The sequence below is a fragment of the Perna viridis genome, chromosome 8, assembly GCF_037379345.1.
Source record: "Perna viridis isolate PV_CMFRI_1.1 ecotype Kerala chromosome 8, ASM3737934v1, whole genome shotgun sequence".
Taxonomy (NCBI): Eukaryota; Metazoa; Mollusca; class Bivalvia; order Mytilida; family Mytilidae; genus Perna; species Perna viridis.
The window spans coordinates 11,159,721-11,181,983 of NC_142452.1; the positions used below are offsets into that span (position 1 = coordinate 11,159,721).

General features: G+C 34.4%; 1 protein-coding gene across 25 annotated transcripts in view; it reads right to left on the reverse strand.

Moving 5' to 3' along the window:
* LOC148609314 (nck-associated protein 1-like) overlaps positions 1-22,263 on the reverse strand; it is a 50,575-nt gene that overhangs the window by 19,704 nt on the left and 8,608 nt on the right. For all 25 annotated transcript variants that reach the window (XM_088541490.1, XM_088541489.1, XM_088541483.1 and 22 more), the window contains exons 3-24: positions 21,585-21,671; positions 21,056-21,112; positions 20,656-20,798; positions 20,016-20,106; positions 18,828-18,965; positions 13,855-13,903; positions 12,853-13,006; positions 12,467-12,529; positions 12,086-12,182; positions 9,746-9,870; positions 8,525-8,565; positions 6,817-6,908; positions 6,206-6,287; positions 5,787-5,845; positions 5,140-5,285; positions 4,566-4,698; positions 3,845-3,964; positions 3,064-3,203; positions 2,020-2,151; positions 1,230-1,345; positions 833-938; positions 242-482 (exon numbers count right to left, since the gene is read on the reverse strand). In XM_088541490.1, coding sequence (XP_088397616.1) covers positions 242-482; positions 833-938; positions 1,230-1,345; positions 2,020-2,151; positions 3,064-3,203; positions 3,845-3,964; positions 4,566-4,698; positions 5,140-5,285; positions 5,787-5,845; positions 6,206-6,287; positions 6,817-6,908; positions 8,525-8,565; positions 9,746-9,870; positions 12,086-12,182; positions 12,467-12,529; positions 12,853-13,006; positions 13,855-13,903; positions 18,828-18,965; positions 20,016-20,106; positions 20,656-20,798; positions 21,056-21,112; positions 21,585-21,671 — 2,412 coding nt within the window. The remainder of the gene's footprint in view (positions 1-241; positions 483-832; positions 939-1,229; positions 1,346-2,019; positions 2,152-3,063; positions 3,204-3,844; positions 3,965-4,565; positions 4,699-5,139; positions 5,286-5,786; positions 5,846-6,205; positions 6,288-6,816; positions 6,909-8,524; positions 8,566-9,745; positions 9,871-12,085; positions 12,183-12,466; positions 12,530-12,852; positions 13,007-13,854; positions 13,904-18,827; positions 18,966-20,015; positions 20,107-20,655; positions 20,799-21,055; positions 21,113-21,584; positions 21,672-22,263) is intronic.

A 22,263-nucleotide genomic window follows, 5' to 3' on the forward strand; every position in this document is an offset into this window, starting at 1 on the left:
TCAAAAACCCTGGACCAAAGAAGGATCCAACACATTCAAAAGGTCAGAGTAAGGAAGAAACAAAGTCTTTGTAATACATCCTAGGTAGTGATAATTTTTTTGTCCCAATGTGGAAGAGATTTTGTTCAATTAATTTATTGTTATTTAAATGTCATCATCATGCTTAAGTATACAATGTAGCATTCTACATTACTAAGTAGGCACCTTCTAAAAGTACCCATATTTCATTTTCCAATTGTACCTTCAGTTCATCAACCTGACTAGCCACATGACTCATCAGCCTTTCTCCCATATATCTCATTCCAAATGGACCAATCAATTCTGCTAAGGCTCTTAATTCTGTTAAATCTGCATATTCTTCAGCAGCAAAAAACTGGTTCCCCTCTCCTGGCAAACTGACAAATGCCTTGTGATTTGGTGAGAAGACAACTGGGCTGGTACCAGCATTAACTGTTACTTTCCTTAATAATACTTCTAAATACCTGTGAAGTCAGATACATGTCACTTAAGTCAGTAAAATGAAAAAAAAAAGTTAACAGTCAAACAAAATTTAACCCAACAACTGTCAGTGACACTCACTATTTAAATTCCTGAGAAGATGTAAATGCTTGTTTGATGTGCATGTTAGATAGTAAGATATTTTGTCAATTAAGTTAGAAATTGACAAATAGCATTTAAGTTACATGAATATTTCAATATGATACTGTGATCAAAATGTGATGTCCTACGCATGAATTTGATAGCTCTGTCAAGCATTCTAATAATTAACATCTTCCTTTGTCGACCATCTTCACTAACACACAATAATTACTGTTTATGGGATTGGACCTACCAGTTTGTATAATTAGCTGTAATGGTTTTTTCCCCAGTAAAGCTGTCTATATGCTGTGTCTGTTGAGGCAGTACACTGTTAAACACTCTAGCTATGTCTATATTGACTGTAAATAATTAAACCATTTCATTTCATTTCATCCAAATCTATATCAGTTATTAGCATTAAATTATCCATTTCATAAGTATTTTTCTAGTATCTAATTCCACAGTATATAATTTATGTCAAATTATCACAAAATTAGAAAACATTCATAATTTCATGGTAAATCTATTTCCTTTTACTTTCATTACTGTTTTTACGAAGTCATTGTCAGATATTTAAAAGAAATTATTGTCAGAACTCATTTCCAATAAATGATAAATTATTGTCCTAGTATCAGATTAATTAAACCTACCATAGTTTTCCAGACTTTGCAGAACATTCATTACAGCTCTGACACTGTTCAGTAACTCTGATGGTTTAGCTATCTCTGATGTTTCAGGGTTATACATCATCATACCAACCAATGCTCTTTAATAAGATAAATATATCAATGAAAACTAAAGAACAGGTACAAACAAGCGAAACTTGAAAGTTGGCTATCTCATGGACTATTTCGAACATAAAAAGTTAAATTATTGATATGCCTTTTTGTATTAAGACTGAGAATCAATAAATATCTTCTTCAAAGAGCCTTCAGTATACATTATATCTTATTTGTACTTATATCTAGGAAACAGAACAATGTCTTTTCTCAGTTTCAAAAATGTACAATTTTCCACTTTAACAAAGTGAATGAAACACTAGTTCCATGTTGACATAAAGTACAGCTCCTCCTCAAACTAGGCAGAAGCTTATGATTAGTGACTTATGCATTTCATAATCCCAAATATTTTTTCTTTGGAAATCCTTCAAGCCTCATAGAAGCAGTATTTGAAAATAAAAGTGCAGATGAAAGTTGTCCACTTGAGATATTAACACTTAAAATTGGGTGCATTCTACTAATAAAAAGTATGGGAAATTTTCCAGTCAGAATTTTTACAATATAACCAGTCAAAAAAATATCATGATATATAGCAGATCCAAGGAAATGAACATAGGAAGGGTTGTTTTTATCGCCTAACAAATGTCATTTATTATCTTGAGATACTATTAATCACTCCCTGTCGGGTTTTAGGCAGAACCATACTTAATTACCTACTTACTTGTTAAACCTAGTTTCTAGATGCTGTAGGAAGAATTCCCTGGGAACAAACCCATGTTCCCAGACCTGTATGACATTACAGTAATTAATGGCATAACATAACTCTGTCAGGGCCATGTGTAACTTATCCATCCTGAAATCAAGTAAGAACTTTAAAGTATTTCATACATGTAATGACAACATCTTGAAGGGTCAAAATATTATAAATATTACTTTGTTAAAGCTTTTCTGCTCTGACATGTTACATGTTTAAAGATAAGCAAACTAACCATTTCAAAAGATACCAAGATTTGGCTTATACTGTCATGCTAAGCATACCCCTACTACAATCAACATGGAAAAAATAATGCAGTGAAGAGAAAAAAATTCTGTTACCTAGAAAGGAAAAGCATAATTCAAGTCAGCAAAGTTATGTCATATGATAAATATATTTATTATGTAGATAGCAGTGTTTAATTGAATGTTCCCACTGTACTAAATATTGATAATTCACACTGTGAAAAAAATTCGTTAATTTCACTCTCGCACTCTCTCCCACCAAAACATCACAACTTTGATATCAATCCACCAACCATAGAATTTAAAATTCATGTTGAAAACATCAATGAATTATGAAGAAATCCATATAATATATAGAATAATCAATTGGTTATCGTGAATAACCAAAATATGATCACTCGTGCCACGAACGCTTGACAATTTCAGTGGAACAAGTTCCAAACACTAAATCTATGCGTTCTTTGGCACTCATAACAATATTTGGGTTATTCACTTTTTCCATTTAATTATCCTATTAGACTTTTGGGTCGAGATAAACTGAAAAACTTGAAGTAATAACTTTTTTACTGCAAACCTAATAATTTTTTAAAGGAGCAGTAAACAGGAAGATAATGTGCGGGAAAAAATGAATACATTACAACTACAAGCCATAAACCAAATATCAATGCATTTGATCCTGTCAAACCTTCACAGTAACAGACAGACTGACAAGGTGATTGCAATATAGCTCTACTCTTAGAGTCTGCGCACAACACAGGATTTATACCTTGTAAAGTTTTCTCTATTCTTCCTTGCACTTTCCTCTCCAGGTTTCTGAGGTTCAGCCACAGGCTTTTTCTTCTTGTCCTGAGGTCTTTTCTTCTGAGCTGTCTGGATGATTACATCAGCACTATGTTTAGGTAACAACTGAAAAGTATATTAAGCATTGAATTCTATTCAGCATTAATCATATTTATTGATATCATCATAGTAATAAGCAAAGGGAAATATTTCTTGCCTTGGATAAAACAACACATACTGGAGTATGTTCGACAGAAATGATGTATACAGGACAAAGAACACTTTCAAATTTTCATGTGTAAAAGTAATAAAAAATATACTTTCAATCACTTATCATCTCAAGAAGAAATACTTATAATGTAGCAGTCTTTGTAAAAAAATCAGACAGAAGGTGATTCATGCATGTCAAAAACCCTATGAATTCAGTTTTATTTTTTGGTCAAAAACAATTTCTGATCTTATAATCAGTCTTAGTATTTCATTTGGTTGTTGCACTTCTGAGAAAAAAATTATATAGATTGTACATGAAATTGATACTTTGCAAGAGTTATCGTTCTTGATTTGGTTTCATTTGGTTGATGAATGGGAGATGAATGTATGATTAAAGTGTAGATCTAAATGCAGATACAATTATCGATGAGAATGTATAGCGTATGTAGATTGAAAAAGCATTGTTTTTTGGTGGGTTTTTCTACACCATGAACCACTTTACCGACACTTAGGAGAGTTTGACCTTTTAATTATGAGAAATCTGGTTTACCACTCACTTTATCACTGAGCATACATTGCTCTTCACAGATAGCAGTGATGACCTGGTTGACCTCGTCTGACATCTCCTTCAGGAACCAGTGGGTATACTGTACACTTGTTGTACCTATAGAGTGCCTCTGGAAAACATGTCAAATAAAACCGTTGATGTTTACTGTTTTAACTTATACTACAAAATTATCCATTTCCTTGGGTTTTCTTTCACAAATTTCTTTATTTGCATAAGAAGAAATTTTTGTTCATATACTTTTCAAGTAAGAAAACAGAACAGGTCAAAACAAATTACAGCACATTGCATCTCTTCATTTTCTAAAAGTTTCTCCAGTGTTATTCACTTATTAAGTCAGAAATTTCCATTTAATGATGATTCTTGGCTTTCACATAAACTTTAATATTTTGTGAGTATGATAATGTTAACTTGGAAATATTATTTCAGGAGTTTTATTTCCCTAAGTAAAATAATAAAACTGTTGCAAATACTAATTTTAATAAGAGATGATGAATCACTACAAACTGGAACATGTTAGAAAGTAAACTGTAAAACAGCAAAAGAAAAAGATGATACAGAATTTTCCTGGTTAAAAGCACTTTATAATACCTTTAAGAACTAAAGTATTATAAAACAAAGTAAAAACCTATAAAAAAATTACATCATTTTTTTCAGAGTGTTATTGAATCCTGAGGTGGTTAAATAACTACCTTATAATAGAATCTACTAACCTCTTCTGGACAAAGTTCATGTGTAGCATTCATGAAGTGTGCACAGATCATAGGGAAGACTATACTGTATCTATGTTGAGCTGGAAACTCCATACACTGCTTAAACTGGTGCTCATAGATCTGTGTGTAAAAACTGGAAGAAAAAAAATATCAAAATGACAGAACATTTTATTGAAATAGAAATTTCAAAACTAAAATGATTTCTTATTTGTTTTAATTCAAAATTCAGTAGATGTTTGGGTCATGTTAAAGTTCAGTATCCTGTTAGCTAAATTAGAAGTTATAATATATAGGATAATGAAATCAGTTTATACTTACAAAAAGAAATGGTATATTAGATGTTATTTTTCTGCACGATGTCCATTATTATTTTTATAAAATATGTGAGAGAATTTTCTAAGTAATCTTATCATCAAACATTCAATATCATTCACTGTAACCATAAATATAACATTCAGTATCAGTTTTACACAGTGTACTTCCAGATCATTATCACCCTTCCACTCCCAATAACTAATTGTATATCTTTCGATCTTGACCATTTTATTTTTAGCAGATTTTACAATGAACCCACCAGTAAATTGACAGATCTGAAGTTTCTACCATCATCTGATCTAAATAATCCACCATCTTTGTATGGAAACAGATAGTATTCATGTGTTTGGCTAGATCTATGTGGTCTTTCAGGATCAAAGCAGCTTTGCCTACACTGGTATAAGCCTACAAAAGTATGATAAACCTTAGCTTACTGAGCTATTTGATGGGTAATGGTAATTAATTAGAGTCAATATGAATCCACTATCTTTTTCTTTTTAGCTTTAGACTGCATACAAAATTAATTTCTTTGAAAGCACTAGAAAATGTATTGAGTTTATAGACATATCCAATCAAAACAAATATTTAAATTTCATTGAAAAAAAATCAAATTATTTGTCATACAGACATTTTAAAATCACCGTACTAGCTCAATAAAAGTGTAGAAAAAATGTCCCAGTTAAGTAGTAGAGCTCAATATCCAAGGATGTTGTGTCACCATTGTTTTTTTGACATCAAACTTAAATTTACTTCGAACAAAATCTTCTATTTTTTGTTATTCGGCTATATTTATATTTGAACCCCATAAAGAACAATACTACTAAATTAAGTTGTATGGTTGTCACAAAACACTACATAAACTCCATGGAGAACAAAACTCTTAAAGTAAAAAAAATATCATATTACCTGTAGCCTGAACCAGTCCAACCTCACTCCTCTGAAGTCAAATAAAGAATTCTCTTCAACTAAAATAGACGATAGAGTTGATAATACTAAAATAATATATTGATTGCATGATAATGTGCAGTACCATGCCATGTGATCATTAATAATGGGATCCTTTGATGAAGAAGGTGGACTGACCTGATATCAATACTTTATTCATTACTATGATGATTACACAAACCATAAAGTAATATCTGAGCCTTAAAACTGCATATTTAATTTTTTGTTGTTTTTATTTTTTTATTTTTTTTTGTTACAATTTTTATTCTGTTTTCATCAGTTTTTTTTTTAATTCACAACTGAAATTTGTTTACCATCAATAAAATCCAGATTATACACAAATTAGAACTTCAACACAGATAAATCATATTTTACCATACCTTGTTTGACAGTTAAAGATGCTATGGTATTATACAATGAAGACAGTATTATAGACTCGTCCTCAGGACACACTGCTAAATTCTAGAAATATAGAAAACAATATTTCAATGAATTAATCTGGCATCAAAATGATGAAAGTTGATTTTAGAAGATTAAGGAGTACAGATTAAGGAAATAACCTACACAGTAACTGGTGACAACAACCGTAACACTAATATTGTATTAAAGTTATAAACAGAAGCAGTGATCAAGATCATTACCTTCCAAAAATATGTATATAAGAAATGGTTACCTTGACCTTGATAAGAATCAATATATAAAATCCATTTAAGTAAATTATGCTATGCTTCAGAATACATTTTTTTTTGTGAATAAAAATCTAATTTTGGTGAATGAACTGACTTACAACCTATTAAACTTAATTTTCAATTGGTCATGTGCTTAAGTGTAAAAGTTTTTACATGTTTTGTAAAAGTTTTATTCAAATTCCATCATGTCAAACTAAAGTCATGAGGTGAAAATGATAAATCTACATAGGGAGAAATAAATGGAAAGATGTACCAAAATATTTCACTAAAATTAAATATATGAAAAAAGATTTTTCACACACCTGTATAAGTTGATTCAGCATAACAGAGTCATACCCAGACAAATATTGCACATAGTATCTCTGTAAAACCTGGTTGTATTTCTTCACTAGACCTACAAGTATGTATACTTATGTACTATGTATATTTATAGTACTGTTACTAATAACGGACTAAAATCTATGAAAACAAGTTAACATATATAATCTGACATTGAGTTTTAAAGTGGGTCTTGACATTATATTTATTTTTAAACATAACAGATTGATTAATAAGCCTTGCCATACTGATAAGTTTGAAAGAGTAATCAAGGGAACCAATATTATAGCGGTAATCAAAAGAATGTAATCCAGGGACAAAGACCAGACATGGAAAACAGACATACACACAAAGAACATAAAGTAACTAAAAGCATACATACAAAGTAACAAAAGTAAATGAGCAACTCAGACTCCACTAAAAACTGGGAGCATGGACCAGGTGCACCGGTAGGGTAAGCGTCCTCTGCTTTTCTAGAAACACCTGCCGAGTTGCTCATAAAAAGTCAAGTCCGGAGTAGACAAACGATGAAAGGAAAACTATGACCCGTTGAATAAATCAGTTTTCATGGTGTTGATGGATACACCATAATGATCCACGAGTTCATGATGATGACCATAAAACTTCTGTAGTGATGACCTCAATCTTGTAGCAACATAACCCTGTTCCAGAAGACTATTTGTTAGAGTTCTAGTGCGATACAAAAAGTCTGCGTAGTTTCGGCAAGCTCTGGCACAACGTATGAGTTGTGATATGAACACTCCATACACAGAAGGGATGTCTAGAAAAATGTCTAGATTTTGATTATTTGCAAATGAGTTACATCTTTGTACTAATGCTGATTACTCTGCATTTGTATATAAAGATGGGTAATCACAGGAAGGGGTGGTTGGGTGATCACAGGAAGGGGGTGGGTGATCACAGGAAGGGGTGAATGGGTGATCACAGGAAGGGGGTGAATGGGTGATCACAGGAAGGGGGTGGATGGGTGATCACAGGAAGGGGGTGAATGGGTGATCACAGGAAGGGGGTGGATGGGTGATCACAGGAAGGGGTGGATGGGTGATCACAGGAAAGGGTGGATGGGTGACCACAGGAAGGGGGTGGATGGGTGATCACAGGAAGGGGGTGGATGGGTGATCACAGGAAGGGGTGGATGGGTGATCACAGGAAGGGGGTGGGTGATCACAGGAAGGGGGTGGATGGGTGATCACAGGAAGGGGTGGATGGGTGATCACAGGAAGGGGGTGGATGGGTGATCACAGGAAGGGGTGAATGGGTGATCACAGGAAGGGGTGACTGGGTGATCACAGGAAGGGGGTGGATGGGTGATCACAGGAAGGGGTGGATGGGTGACCACAGGAAGGGGGTGGGTGATCACAGGAAGGGGGTGAGTGATCACAGGAAGGGGATGGGTGATCACAGGAAGGGGGTGGATGGGTGATCACAGGAAGGGGTGAATGGGTGATCACAGGAAGGGGGTGGGTGATCACAGGAAGGGGGTGAGTGATCACAGGAAGGGGATGGGTGATCACAGGAAGGGGGTGGATGGGTTGAGCAATCAATACAATCATAAAGCAACAGTAAGATTTTCAGTATTTTATTTACATGAATAATTTACTTAAAATCAATTTTCAAAGTTAAAGAAAAAGCACAAAACAAAAGATTATGTATGACTTTGGACAAACTTACCTCTTAATTCCTCCATATAAAACAGTAACTCAGGTAATTGTCTGCAAAATAGGGAGAATTTCATTTAAAATGTAAAGATTTGTGATACATGTTAAACAGGAAAATACTACAATGGACAAATATTTCCAGAAATACAACCGTAATTCTTGTATCCAGATTTCTCTGTATTAATAGACATTATGTAGTAAAAGATTATAACATGCTCAAGTGATTCTCTATAGAGGACTATGTTTAGGTTTGAAATCAGCTTTTTTGATGAAACAAACATTAAAAGATAACCTCAAAAATATCTCTTATAATTGACAATAGGAACTGTGTAAATCTTAAGTGATATGTTTCAATCACATGTCAAGCCATCAACATGTCAATCAAGAGAAACTAAAAAATTCATTGAAAAAAGGCTGTTATCTTTAAGATAATTTGATTTACCAGTTAATATCTAAAAGATAATCTAAAAATGCTATAAGTTTAAAAAATGCATTATACTGAACTAGAAAATTTGGCAGATTACTGAACAAATAACAAATAGTCCTTTTGAAAATATATTCTATAAAACAACATTTTCAGAATATGAGAAGAGCAAAGACGAACCTCAATTTTTCTGGTAGGTTTCAATAAAATTTTAGGCATGTAATGACATTAACATGAAAACACCAGAGAAAAGTTTTTAAATAAACCAATGTCCTTCAGAATGTCTCACCTGTTTGACCCATTAACATACTTGTCAACAAAGTCCTCTCACCTGTCTAACCCATTGACATACCTGTCAACAAAGTCCTGTCACCTGTCTGACCCATTGACATACCTGTCAACAAAGTCCTGTCACCTGTCTAAACCATTGACATACCTGTCAACAAAGTCCTGTCACCTGTCTGACCCACTGACATACCTGTCAACAGTCCTATCACCTGTCTGACCCATAGACATACCTGCCAACAAAATCCTGTAACTTGTCTGACCCAATGACATACCTGTCAACAAATTCTGTCACCTGTCTGACCCACTGACATACCTGCCAATGAAGTCCTATTACCTGTCTGACCCATTAACATACCTGTCAACAAAGTCCTCTCACCCATCTGACCCATTGACATACCTGTCAACAAAGTCCTCTCACCCATCTGACCATTGACATACCTGTCAACAAAGTCCTACCAACTATCTAACCCATTGATATACCTGTCAACAAAGTCCTGTCACCTGTGTGACCCATTAACATACCTGTCAACAAAGTCCTCTTGTGAAAGTCTGATGTTGTGTCGCTTTCCAGGTGGGTTATCAAAGTGTCGTAACAACCAATGAATCTCATCTCTCGTAACAGATAAAGCCTGCCATACATACAGAGACTGTAAAAGAAAGGACAACTTTTCAGAAATTACATATGACAATAAATCCTGCTGTTCATGATACAGGAAAATATGACTTAATTTCATGCTATGGTATTTCCATAACTTGGAATAGACTGAATTTCTTTAACATCAAACTAGATGTAAAACAAAAGGTATGCTTAAAACTGATTTCTAAATGAAATTACTCATCTGAAATTAGGAATAAATAAGAGGTAGTACTATACTGTCCATTTTAATGAAAAAGAAATCTGTTAGCAATGGTTCACTAGTGATAACCCCTGCTTTCCATCTCACTATAAGGAAAGTTTGTGTTTTTTTGGCAAACAGGAAGTACATATCATACATGTACGAGTACCAAAACACATCTAACAATACAACATTTCTATAGGAAGCTTAAAACAATATACATTATGCATCAGTAATCTGTGCATAACAGTACCTGCTAACTAGAGGCTCTATAGAGCCTAAATTGCTCACTTTGCTCACAATAAGCAACTTTCTATTTACATAAAAGTATCCAAGTTTTTTCTTGAATAAAAATTCCTAACACTTATACCTAAGGAGCAATAATATCAATATTCATTAAATTCTGTCCAATAGTTTCTGAGCAGAATTTTTTTCAAAGTAATAACATTAAAAATAGAAAGCATTGAAAAAAGGCAACAACTCCAACATGGCTAAACAGATTAACACCAAATATGACCACAGATCAATCTCATAACGTTTGGAGATATTTGTGAAAAACTTCTGTCTGACCCTTAAGTCCTATTTTTAGCAAAGGCGACCATGTTTTTCGATGAATAAAAAATCTACAAATAAGTTCTATGCAGAACACCTTAAAAAACATGAAACATTCAGAGCAAGTTTGGTTAAAATTGGTCTGATAGTGTCAGACAAGAAAACTTTTTAAAGTAATAACATTAAAAATAGCGTTGAAAAGTTGAAAATGGCAATAACTCCAACATAGCTAGATTTACATAAAAATTTGAACACTGATACATCTCCTAATGCTTAATACTTTACCCAAATTATAATTTGGCTAAATTAATGATTTTGGAAATATATGCGAAAAACTGTCTGACCCTAAGTTCTATTTTTGGTAAAAACAGCCATGTTTTCTTGCAGATCAATAATCCTCACATCAGTTCTACACAGAACACCCTAAGGAACGTTTACAGCAAGTTTAGTTCTAACTGGTCAAGTAGTGGCAGAGAAGAAGAATTTTGAAAAATTGTTAACAACAACACATAGATAACATCAACACCAAGTGAAGATGAAACAATTTTTATATATTACCACTGTTTAAAGAAAATTTAAGTTTTGGGCAAACAGCTGTCACCAATTATTATGGGGAAAAAATGTCAGAAATGTCACAATTTTGCTTTCAACCATTTCAGATTTTCTAGAAAATGTGACACAGTCAAACAAGAACTAATAAAGACAGAGAATTCCAGATATAATTTATTTGTATGACATCATCCATAGTGTAATATTCATAATTATCTTGTCATCTTAAAAATATATAAAATGACTGAATTATAAAGAAATGATAATATTATATGGCTCTGTTTTTACAACAATAAAAATATCATATGGTGCAAAAATACTATAGGATTAAATACTGTTTTTCCAGAATTTATCAATGTGTAAATCGGATTGGACCATTTACTCAGAAAACAACTAAAAGCCCAAATGACTTTCATGTCAGGTTTGTAAGGGAATGGTCCGATTTGACACATCCATAAATTCTGGAAAAGCAATGTTTAATCCTTACAATTCCAATCCCTAACTATCTAATACATATTAATAGTTTTTTTTTTCTTGTAGGCTCTCATTTTGTGAAATGAACTGCTGAAATCCACATTGCAAATGGGGGTATTCCACCGACAACATGACATGATTGTTAATCTCAATATTCAAAGTATTTACAGGCTAGTGATAACTGTATTCTTTCAAAATTTTTGTTTAGAATATACAATGCTGAAAATGAATGGAATAAAGCAGATAATACAATTTTAAGCCTCTTAACAGCTTTACCTTGTGTGAAAAAGCGATGGTAGACATGCTGTTTATAATATGTACGTGGAATTTACACTGTTGTAAAAACCCATCACTGAGGTCATAAAAGGTGAACAAACAATCATAATGAAAGAAAAACGAATATGCTACTTAGATATGAATTATAAATAAATAATTCAGAATACAACTTTACCTTAGGTCCTAAAAGACCAGGCTGATCTGAGTAAATCAAAGTCAGTTCCTTCAAAGCTGATCTTAGGAACTTTCTCCTCTCTTTGTGTATTCCTGGTCTGCAAATAGAAACTATATATACAAGAATATAGGATAAACAAATAAATATAGAACAATTTCATTTGACAAGGTTAATGCTGAAAAATCATGTTAAACAACTTGACAAGCAGACCAGATATTTTCAATATCCAAATAGTTAAAAATTAGTGTCTGTAATTAAATTTAAAATAGTCAAGTCAAACATCAAAATCAAAGAGGTTTAAATGATGTTACGTATAAACATGTAAAAATTGAAACTGTGCTTTGGCTTATCTAACATTAAGTTTACTTCTCTTTAACTTACGATGTTTCTAATGCACTGCGTTGGTAATCTCTGACATCATCAATTTTCTTCTTCATGTTGTGGCTATGTTGAAAAAATACAAAGCATGCGATTTAAGTACAGCTCAACCCAAGTGGAAAATTTTATTATAAGCAAAAGTCTTTATACAGTATTGTTACTAATGAGTGTTCCTGTAAACCCCTGCCAAGGTTAGAAACAGTCAGTTTTTTAACAAAAATTCCTGAAATAAAGAAACTTTCTTTGCAGAAAGCTGCTGATCCTGCTTCTACAAGCCTCAAACATATGCTTTCAGATGTATGGAAAGCATATGAATTTTTTTTTTTAAATTACTTGTGAAAACATTGAAAACAAACAAACACAAGTTTTCTATTTATAAAACTTCTCACCCTTTAATGGTCTCAAAGAATGAAGCAATGTAGCTGTGTATGTGTAAAACTTCATCCCTGCACAGTTGTACAATATATCCAGATTGTAACACTTGTTTCCACAGATCCCAGGCTCTGGCTTCTTGTAAATACTGGTAACACAACATTAACCCAACTAAAACAGAAACAATACATGGGCTGTTTCATTAAAACATATGAGGAACAGGAGGAAGGCATTTTAAATCTTTGTATATGGGCGGGTGTTCAGCTTTCTTGAACTAGAGCCTTAAGAGAGCCTGAATCGCTCACCTGGTTAACCATTTGCTTATTTGAAAAACTTGAGGAATGAGACAACCTAAGTTAAAATCAACTAAATTGTCAAATGCAAGAAATGCTTTTAATAGCATTTTTATCACATGAACCAGAATTTAACTAAAGGCAACAGTTTTTTTATTATTTTCAAAAAATTGTATTCCAATCCCTATGTTCTGATTTAAGTATAGGCATTCATGGATTAAAAATCACAAAAGTCATTTTGAGCACAATACAATAAAGAACCAATATGCTTATTTTCATTAAATGATCATAAATTGTTTTAAAGAAGAAGATTTTCCAAGTCATACAAGTGGAAAAAAAATTTTAAGAATCGTTTCAGGAGCTGTAACTCCTGCATCAGTACACGATTCATTTTGAAAATTTAGGTATTGGTCGGACTCATGATGCTGAACAATATTACGCTATAATAATTTTGCTAAAGGCCACAGTTTTTGAGTTATCTGCAAATACTGCCTTCTGACCCCTATGTTCTATTTTTAGTAATGGTGGCCATGTATTTTCAGCGATTAAAAATCCCAACATTCAATCTGTGAATTTCAAGGAGTAACCTTTCATCAGCAGCATTAGAACAAAACATATCTAAAAGATCTAAATAAAAAAACAAGAAGTAATCAAAACCAAAACTATTGAAATAGGGAGCCAAACAAGGAATCAAGAGATGAAAGAAAAAACAAGAAAGTAACTTACATATAATCCATTTCTCCATTGTATCTTGAGATAAGTATTCACACTGTACCTGCAATCACATACATAGAAATAATGACAAAGAAATTTAAATAATGTCATTGAATATAACTGTACTCCTTCACCTTCCATTAAAGTAATAGATATGCCTACCCCGTTTTAATCTTTTATAACAATAGATAAATACCAGTAGTATAGGTCGAGGAAGGTTGTCAAAGCCAAGGGGTGGTGTTGGGAATGGGCTCTCAATATAATTTTAAATGCTCCCTTCGGCGTGCATCTCAAACTGCTTGTGATAACTTAAGTCCAACTCCTACCTTCACGACAGGTTTACCAATTGGTGGATCTGGTCTGGCCGTTTCAACTGACTGGAGAAGGGGCGAAGGCGAGTCACTGGCGCCTTAAAACCAGATAGCCTCGGGTAGATGGGGCTCGTAAACCTTGGAGGGTAGCCCATCTAGGAGAAGGAAAACTCTGATCTAAAACCTCAGCTGCCTTGCGGCTACACCCTTCGACAGGGAAAGGCTTCAGGACACAACCTCGAGGAAAATCCAGAACCAGGAATCTGTAACTTCTGTCCTGTACTTCCAGGATCAGAACTTTTGTTCAGAAGCTAAGGGTGAGGTAACCTCGTCAGAAAACCTAGAGTGCTGAAGACGGAGGTGTTGGGCAATACAGTGCACTCGAACAGACCACAACACCACACGCAAACAGCCAAAATGACACTTGAAACCACGAACAAACGATTTGGTGCTTGCCCTGTGAGGACCCATCAGGCAGGTGCAGTGCCGAGCTTTCTGCCCAACCAATGCTACTGGAGGTACTTTAGTTTCGTCAAACAAGGAGCGCTACTGACCATAGAAAGGTCAAACCAAAAAGAAATGAGCAACCACATATTAACATCATGCAGTGGAATGAAGAAGGGGTATCAAACAAGAGAGAAGAACTTCAACACTTTCTTTATGAAAACAATGTGAACATCTGCTGTATTGAAGAAACACATCTGCAAGAGGACAAACCTTTTAAGATCAGAGGATACCAAGTCTTCAGGAGTGATAGAAAGGAAAGAAAGAAAGGTGGTGTAATGACTCTTGTAAGAAACAACATTAATGCCTTAGAGACAAAAAAGTTTATGGAGGAAGCAGAATACATTGAAATCAAAGCAACTATTGGGAAAAGCTTGTATAACATCATTAACTTCTACTGTCCCAATGATAATAAACTGTCACTAGACACCATACAAATACCAGACAGTTCATTCCTCATAGTAGGAAATTTCAACAGCCAATCACAATTTGGGTATATAATACCATGGACAAAAGAGGGGAGACCGTAGAAGACTGGCAGGATGAAAACCACCTTATCCTTGTCAACGACATCACTGACACGCCTACTTTTTATTCTCGTCGATGGCATACCACCATCACACCAGATCTAGCTTTCTGTACTGACGATATACACCAAAAAGTCAGTAAAAAGGATGTGACCAGCTAGGAGGCAGTGATCATCAACCTGTCATGATATCCATTGCAGAAATAACAACATCTGAGTATGCTCAGCTACCAAGATGGAATTACAAGACGGCAAATTGGAGTATGTTTCATGCTAGAACAGATGAACTTACAAGGGACATAGCAATAGAGGGAAAGAATATTAACAATGTGGTAAAAGCATTCAACACTGTTGTATTAAAGGCAGCAAAGAAAAGTATACCAAGAGGTGTAAGAAAGGACTACAAGCCATACTGGTCCAGTGAGATACAGGCAACACACGAGGCACTCACAAGGGCAAGGGATGATGTTGAACAAAATTCCTGTCAGGAAAATAACATCAAACTCCAAAAGTGCAAGGCCAAACATCTAAGAACAAAGATTGAATGCCAAAGGAAAGGGTAGAGAGAGAAAACATCATCTATGGATATGGAAAAATATACAAAAAAGCTTCGGAACTTGACAAAAGCACTGAATGATGAGGGAAGCAAAGGTGAAAAGATCACGCTAGAAGTTAAAGGAGAAACAAGGAAAGCGGCAGCAAATGAATTTGCTAAAGGATATGAGAAAGAAAGCAACACTGATATACCACCATCACGGAAAAAAGAAGTAAGAACTGAATTAAGAGAAAGATCAAATGTGCCAACACATGAACTTACGCAGAGATATATCACCATGTTTGAGATGAAGGCAGCCATCAGAAAAATGAAAATGAAAAAGGCACCAGGTCCAGATAACATCACCAATGAAATGCTTCAACACCTTGGCACCTTAGCATTAACTCCTTTGCTAGAGATTCTCAACCTGAGCTGGAGACAAGGTCAAGTCCCTGAATGTTGGAAAGAAGCCATAATGATGCCAATACAGAAGAGGGGAAAGAACAAGTCGATAGCCTCAAGCTACCGCCCAATTAGCCTAACAAGCAGTTGCTACAAATTAATGGAGTGTATAATCAACAAGTGCCTACAGACATATTTGGAATCAGAGAACATTCTTGGTCATGAACAACTGGTTTTAGACAGTACAAGAGCACAGAAGATCGGGCAACACATCTATCTCAAGTAGTCGAGGATGCATTCCAATCAAAGAAAGTAACGCTAGCTGTCTTTGTAGATCTTCAGAGAGCATTGGACAAAATTTGGAAAGATGGCCTTCTTGTGTTAATTCTTAGATTTGGAGTAAGTGGAAGAATGTACAAATGGTACAATAGAAGGGCAAGAGTACTTGTAGATGGGAAACATGGCCGAAAAATACTTCTAAAACAGAGTGTACCACAGGGAAGAGTATTGTCACCAACTCTCTTCATACTCTATTTGAATGACCTAGTTCCAGAGCTACCAAATGGTGTACAATCAGCACTCTACGCAGATGATCTTGTCCCCTGGTGCTCTGAAGAGTATGCAACTACTGCAAGGTACAGGATACAAACAGCATTAGCTATGGTAGTCAAATGGGCCAATGAGTGGTGTGTTACCATCAACAGAGAGAAAACAACCTCAACCCTCTTTACACCCTCACCTAAAACCCAAACTGTCAAACTGACCATGGATGACATCTATATCACAATGGAAGATCAGCAAACATACCTTGGTGTAACCTTCAATAAAAAAAACTTACATGGAAACAGCATATAATGACAGCAGAAGCCAAAGCCAGACGAAAACTAAACATCATTAAAAACTTGCTGGTACAAACTGGGGTGCTAATGAGAAAGTTTAGAAATCTGTCTATGAAGGAAATGTATGCCCACATCTAGAATATGGCTCTAGTGCTTGGATGACAGCAGTTAAGTCTCACCATCAGACTCTAGATAAAGTCTAGAATCAGGCACTCCGCATCATCACAGGAGCCATGAAATCAACACCTATTGTTAGCATGGAGGAAATTACAAACATACTACCATTAAGTAAGAGAAGAGAATGTAAAGCTATGATACAGGCCACCAAATATCAATGCTTACCAAACCACCCAATGAATGAGAGACTGAAACAACTATCCTCAGGGAGACTCAAAAGATCCAGCTTCACTCTAGAAACAAGAGCATTGCAAAGAAAACACCAAGAACATCTACCTAAGCATGTCAAACCTATAGATTTTTAAATGAATGACAATCTATGTGCAGAGAAGGAGGACAATGTAACCATTCAGACAACAGTTCCGTTACTCAGTGACAAAGATGAACAATCAAACATCGTCAGAAAGACCGTAACAATGAGCATGCTGGAAGAAGCGTGTCCATCAGAATTGTGGGCAAGAGTTTACAGACGGTTCAGCCACACAAATGCGACAACAAAAGGACGGGCCGGTATCCACATAGAATACCCAAACAGTTCCGTTACTCAGTGACAAAGATGAACAATCAAACATCGTCAGAAAGACCGTAACAATGAGCATGCTGGAAGAGGCGTGTCCATCAGAATTGTGGGCAAGAGTTTACAGACGGTTCAGCCACACAAATGCGACAACAAAAGGACGGGCCGGTATCCACATAGAATACCCAAATGGAGAACAACAGTCAATGGCAATACCAACAGGATTACCTTGCTCCAACTACAAGGCTGAAGAAGAAGCACTCATCCATGCGGCAAATTACATCAAGGAAAACACAGAAAATATGCAAGTAGTATTCCTAACAGATGCCCTCTCCGTAATACAAGCACTGACCAACAACAAACTACCACAACTTGAAAGAGCTAATTATTCCATCAAGAGCCTTAAAACTGCCATACAGTGGATACCTTCACATTGTGAAATCAACGGAAATGAAAAAGCATATGAGCTAGCAAAGGAAGGCGCTCAACAACAGCAAGATGAAAATCCTGTCTGTTACACAGAGATGAAGACCATCATCAAGTCTCTACACAATACCTCTCAGAAGCAAGAAAGCTACCATCAACTAAAAAGATTTGAGCAAACTACAATCTTCAGGCTCAGGACAAGACACAACAGACTCAACCAACATCTGTACAGAGTTTTGAAGGTCATACCATCACCTATGTGTCCCTGTGGAGAAGCAAAGCAGAATATAGAACACTTTCTGCAGACGTGCAAGTTACACCAGGCACAGAGAAAGAAGATTTGGGATAAACCAACCCCCATTACAGAGAAACTGTATGGACCTGTGGAAGACCTACAGAAGATGGCCAGATCTGTTGAGGAGACTGGCATTCAAGTGTAATGGCGAATGACAAGGAGAAGAAGACTAGTAATATGAACAAGTCAATGTTGAAAAGTGTATAAAATAATTTTGGCAAGCTATAGAAATTATGTTTAAATCAAATTTAAGTTTGAAAAATGCTTTCAGCAAATAGGTAGGAAAAGCTTTGGTAAGAGGAGTTATTGTTCACTTGCAGTCTGTTTCAGCAATAAACCAACAGATCTAATTATACAAATGACCAACAGGGAATAACTTAATTACTTAATTAGTTATAAAAATGCACAATTAAAGTTCCCAGCACTTAGATGAAAACTGATATAATAACATACCATGTCAGTGATTGGACTGTTCATGATTTTAGCAGGTTCTGCCAGTAAACTTAACATCTGTGTAGACCTCATCATGTCAGCGGTAAGATTCCTCTTTGGGTAGATCACATGGAGGGACATAATGGCTGGAATCAGGACCTACAACAGCTCAGATAAACAATCAATTTATAAAGAATTTATGCCTTTGATCTGAAGTTTTATTGTATATAAAACATTACTCCATTTCATATTTGTAACTATTCTAGTACAATAAATGTCCAATAAAATACATTCAATGTCCAATGTGATGAAGTGCAATATTGTTAGTCTTAGCTTCTATGTTTCCTTACAATACTATTGACAACATAACATGCTAAGGATACAGCAATGGTAACTTTACAATAGAGGATTTTTAACAATGAGTCAATGAAAATCTAAATAGAAAAGTTCTTTTGGCCACAATGCCTGGGTTTGTACCAGTTTATATGTTCCTTAGTACAAATAGCATAACAGGGAAGAACTATTAACTACTAAGTACATAACCTACAGCTAATATAAAAAAACGACATTAAGACTGTGAGCAAAGCTCACTAAAGGATGCACACTCACTCCTCGCCATAAATAAACATATAGTCAAAATATAAACAGAGATCTAATAGGAAGTTGATGTTGCTTCAGTCATGATATACCTACATAAAGCTCCTGTATTAAAATATCAAGTAGTTGTGATATATAGTTACAGAGCAAAACTGTAACAAAAACATCGCAGACAGGCAAACAGACACCATGATTATTACACCTCACACAAAGCAAAGGGTAACAATTATCATGGGAAAGACATTTTTCCCCAATAAAAGAACATTTTGTGTACATACAGTTAAATTTAGCCTTGATGTCAAATTTCAAGGTCACATAAAGATCTATAAACTATTCAGTAGCTTCAGAGGAGGCTCACAGGAGTTTATTTCAGAAAATTTTAGGTTTTCAACAAAAATGAGATAAAAAGCATGTTTTTTTTTTTTTAATGAAATTTGGTTCAACAATTTGGACAAGCTGCACTGATAATTGTGTGACAGATACAACAAAATAGTACAAGTGGGGACACAAACAAATTTACAATTAGCACTACCCTCTTCCATAAGAAATTATGACATATGTAATAAAATTTTGACAGAATTTATTTTAGCACTTTAGTATGCAAATACATACCCTTGAGTGTGGTACAAACTCCTCTGACATTTTCTTCATAGGCTGGTCATAATCCATAACCATTTGACCTAGTCTTGGAAAAGATGCATCCCTGGAAAATTATAACAGGAAAATGTACCAAGTATCAATAAAGTCAAATGATAAATTTAGGTTTCTTCACATTCAAAATATCTCTATCAAGCTTAAATCATAACATTAAACCATCAACCTATTCCTGATTCATAGGAATTTTCAATTAAATGATATTTTGTTACATTTTTATTCAAATAAGCCTTAGTTGTACGGTTTGGAAAAGAAGTTGGGCATTTGAAAATCAAAATATTGGGTAAACTGGTTGTTCAGAGGTATTTGCAATGATTTTGTATGTATTTAAAAATTGGCTCAAGAATTAAAATTTACTTTAAAAACTGAACTAAGTGGTTTCAGGTATATTTTTCATCTCTACAATTTTTGAAAACTTTCTCCAAAAAAATCTGACAATACTAAATTTTAAATTACAATTTTAAATTACAATTTTTTTTACCATTTATTTTTGTAAAAAGTAAGCAATATTACTCACTGACACTTAATGCCTGAAAATATTGTATATTTTATTAGAATTTGTCGCTTCAATGATAGCTACTCAGAATACTCTACCTACCCAGTGCCATTAAGATATTCATGTGCTACATTAAACAGTGACAACACTAATCGTCTATCATCAACTTTTGACACCAAGATCATAATAGATACATAGATCACCATAAGGTCAAGGTACTGTTTGGTAAGGTCATAATTCAATGCCTGAAATATATATATGTATGTTAATGTTTAGATTCAAAACAAGAAAAAATTTGTAAACAAAGCTTGCTGATAAAATGAAAAGTTCAGTGTTGCCAAAAATATTCACAAGGCATTTTTTGAACTAGCATTTTACTGACTGACCAACTAAAAATGGTGTGATCAAAGTATTACAAAAATTGCAAACCAATAAAAGTATGTATTCTTTTTTTAAACCTTCTAAACATTACAACCACAAATGAAGTAAGTTTGGAACTCACAATGTCCAGGTGAACCTGACAGGCATCAATTGTAGTCAATAGGTCTGTCACATGGTCCTGAAATAATATCATATAATTTATCATTTATACAATTCGTAAATGTACTAGGTCTTTTTTAACCGGTAGATATAATAGTTTTGGTTGGTCGTAATAATATAAATTTACATCAACATGAAATAACAAACATTATACAGTATGTATCATTATCAGTTTACATTATGCTGTGGTTATTCTTCCTTTCACTTTAAACAGATGGCAGAGGCAGATCCAGAGATTCTAAAAAGACGGGTCCCCCTGACTGGCCTATGATAGGGCCGACTATGTCATGGCTTAGTGATTTCTCATATAATCAACTAGATTTCTCTGACCTAAGGGGACCCGGGACCCCTGCCCCCCAGATACAGCTATGGTTGGTATCTTTAGTTGGTAAGTTACTTCTCAGTGTAGTTGTTTTGTCATTCTCAATCACATAGTCATCAATGATTTATTTTTAAATACTTTTTTAATTCCATTTTGTTTGAAGTCATACCTTGAAATCCATGATATCCACAAATGTATAGTAATATAGTGATAAAGACTTGACCACTTCTGCCTTTATGTGCTGTATGGGTGCCAACTGGAATACACAAAATCGTAAGTACATCATTGACATGAATAGTAAAGAGTATTTTAAACTAATTTATGATGTGTATGTGGCAACAAGAATTGATTTGGTGTAATTAACTCGATTCTTTGTTATATTAATTTTCTACACATCAGAGCTAGCGGAAACAACAAAGATGACGTTTTGTGTAAATACTTTTAAAACCATTTATATCATGCGATTCTCATATGACATGCTTCAAAGAAACTCCATTTGATCATTGTTTCACAAAAGACTGGCCATTTATGTTGCATTGTTTTACCCCAAGCGATAGCGAGGGTTTGAATAACAACATAAATGGCCAGCCTGTGGTAAAACAATGATAAAATGGAGTTTCCGTGATTTATTAGTTAATTCTTCTTGTAATCAACATTTTCAAGTGTTGTTAAATTCAGGGTGGTTTGTGTTACTGTAACATGTAATACATGTATGTGAAAAAAATATTTCAGTGTAACATTGCTGATCATTACAACATGCATGTATAATCATTGATTTGAGTACATGTATGAATTAATGAGAAGTACACGGCAATAAATTGTGAAAAACTTTTTTAAAAGAAGCAACT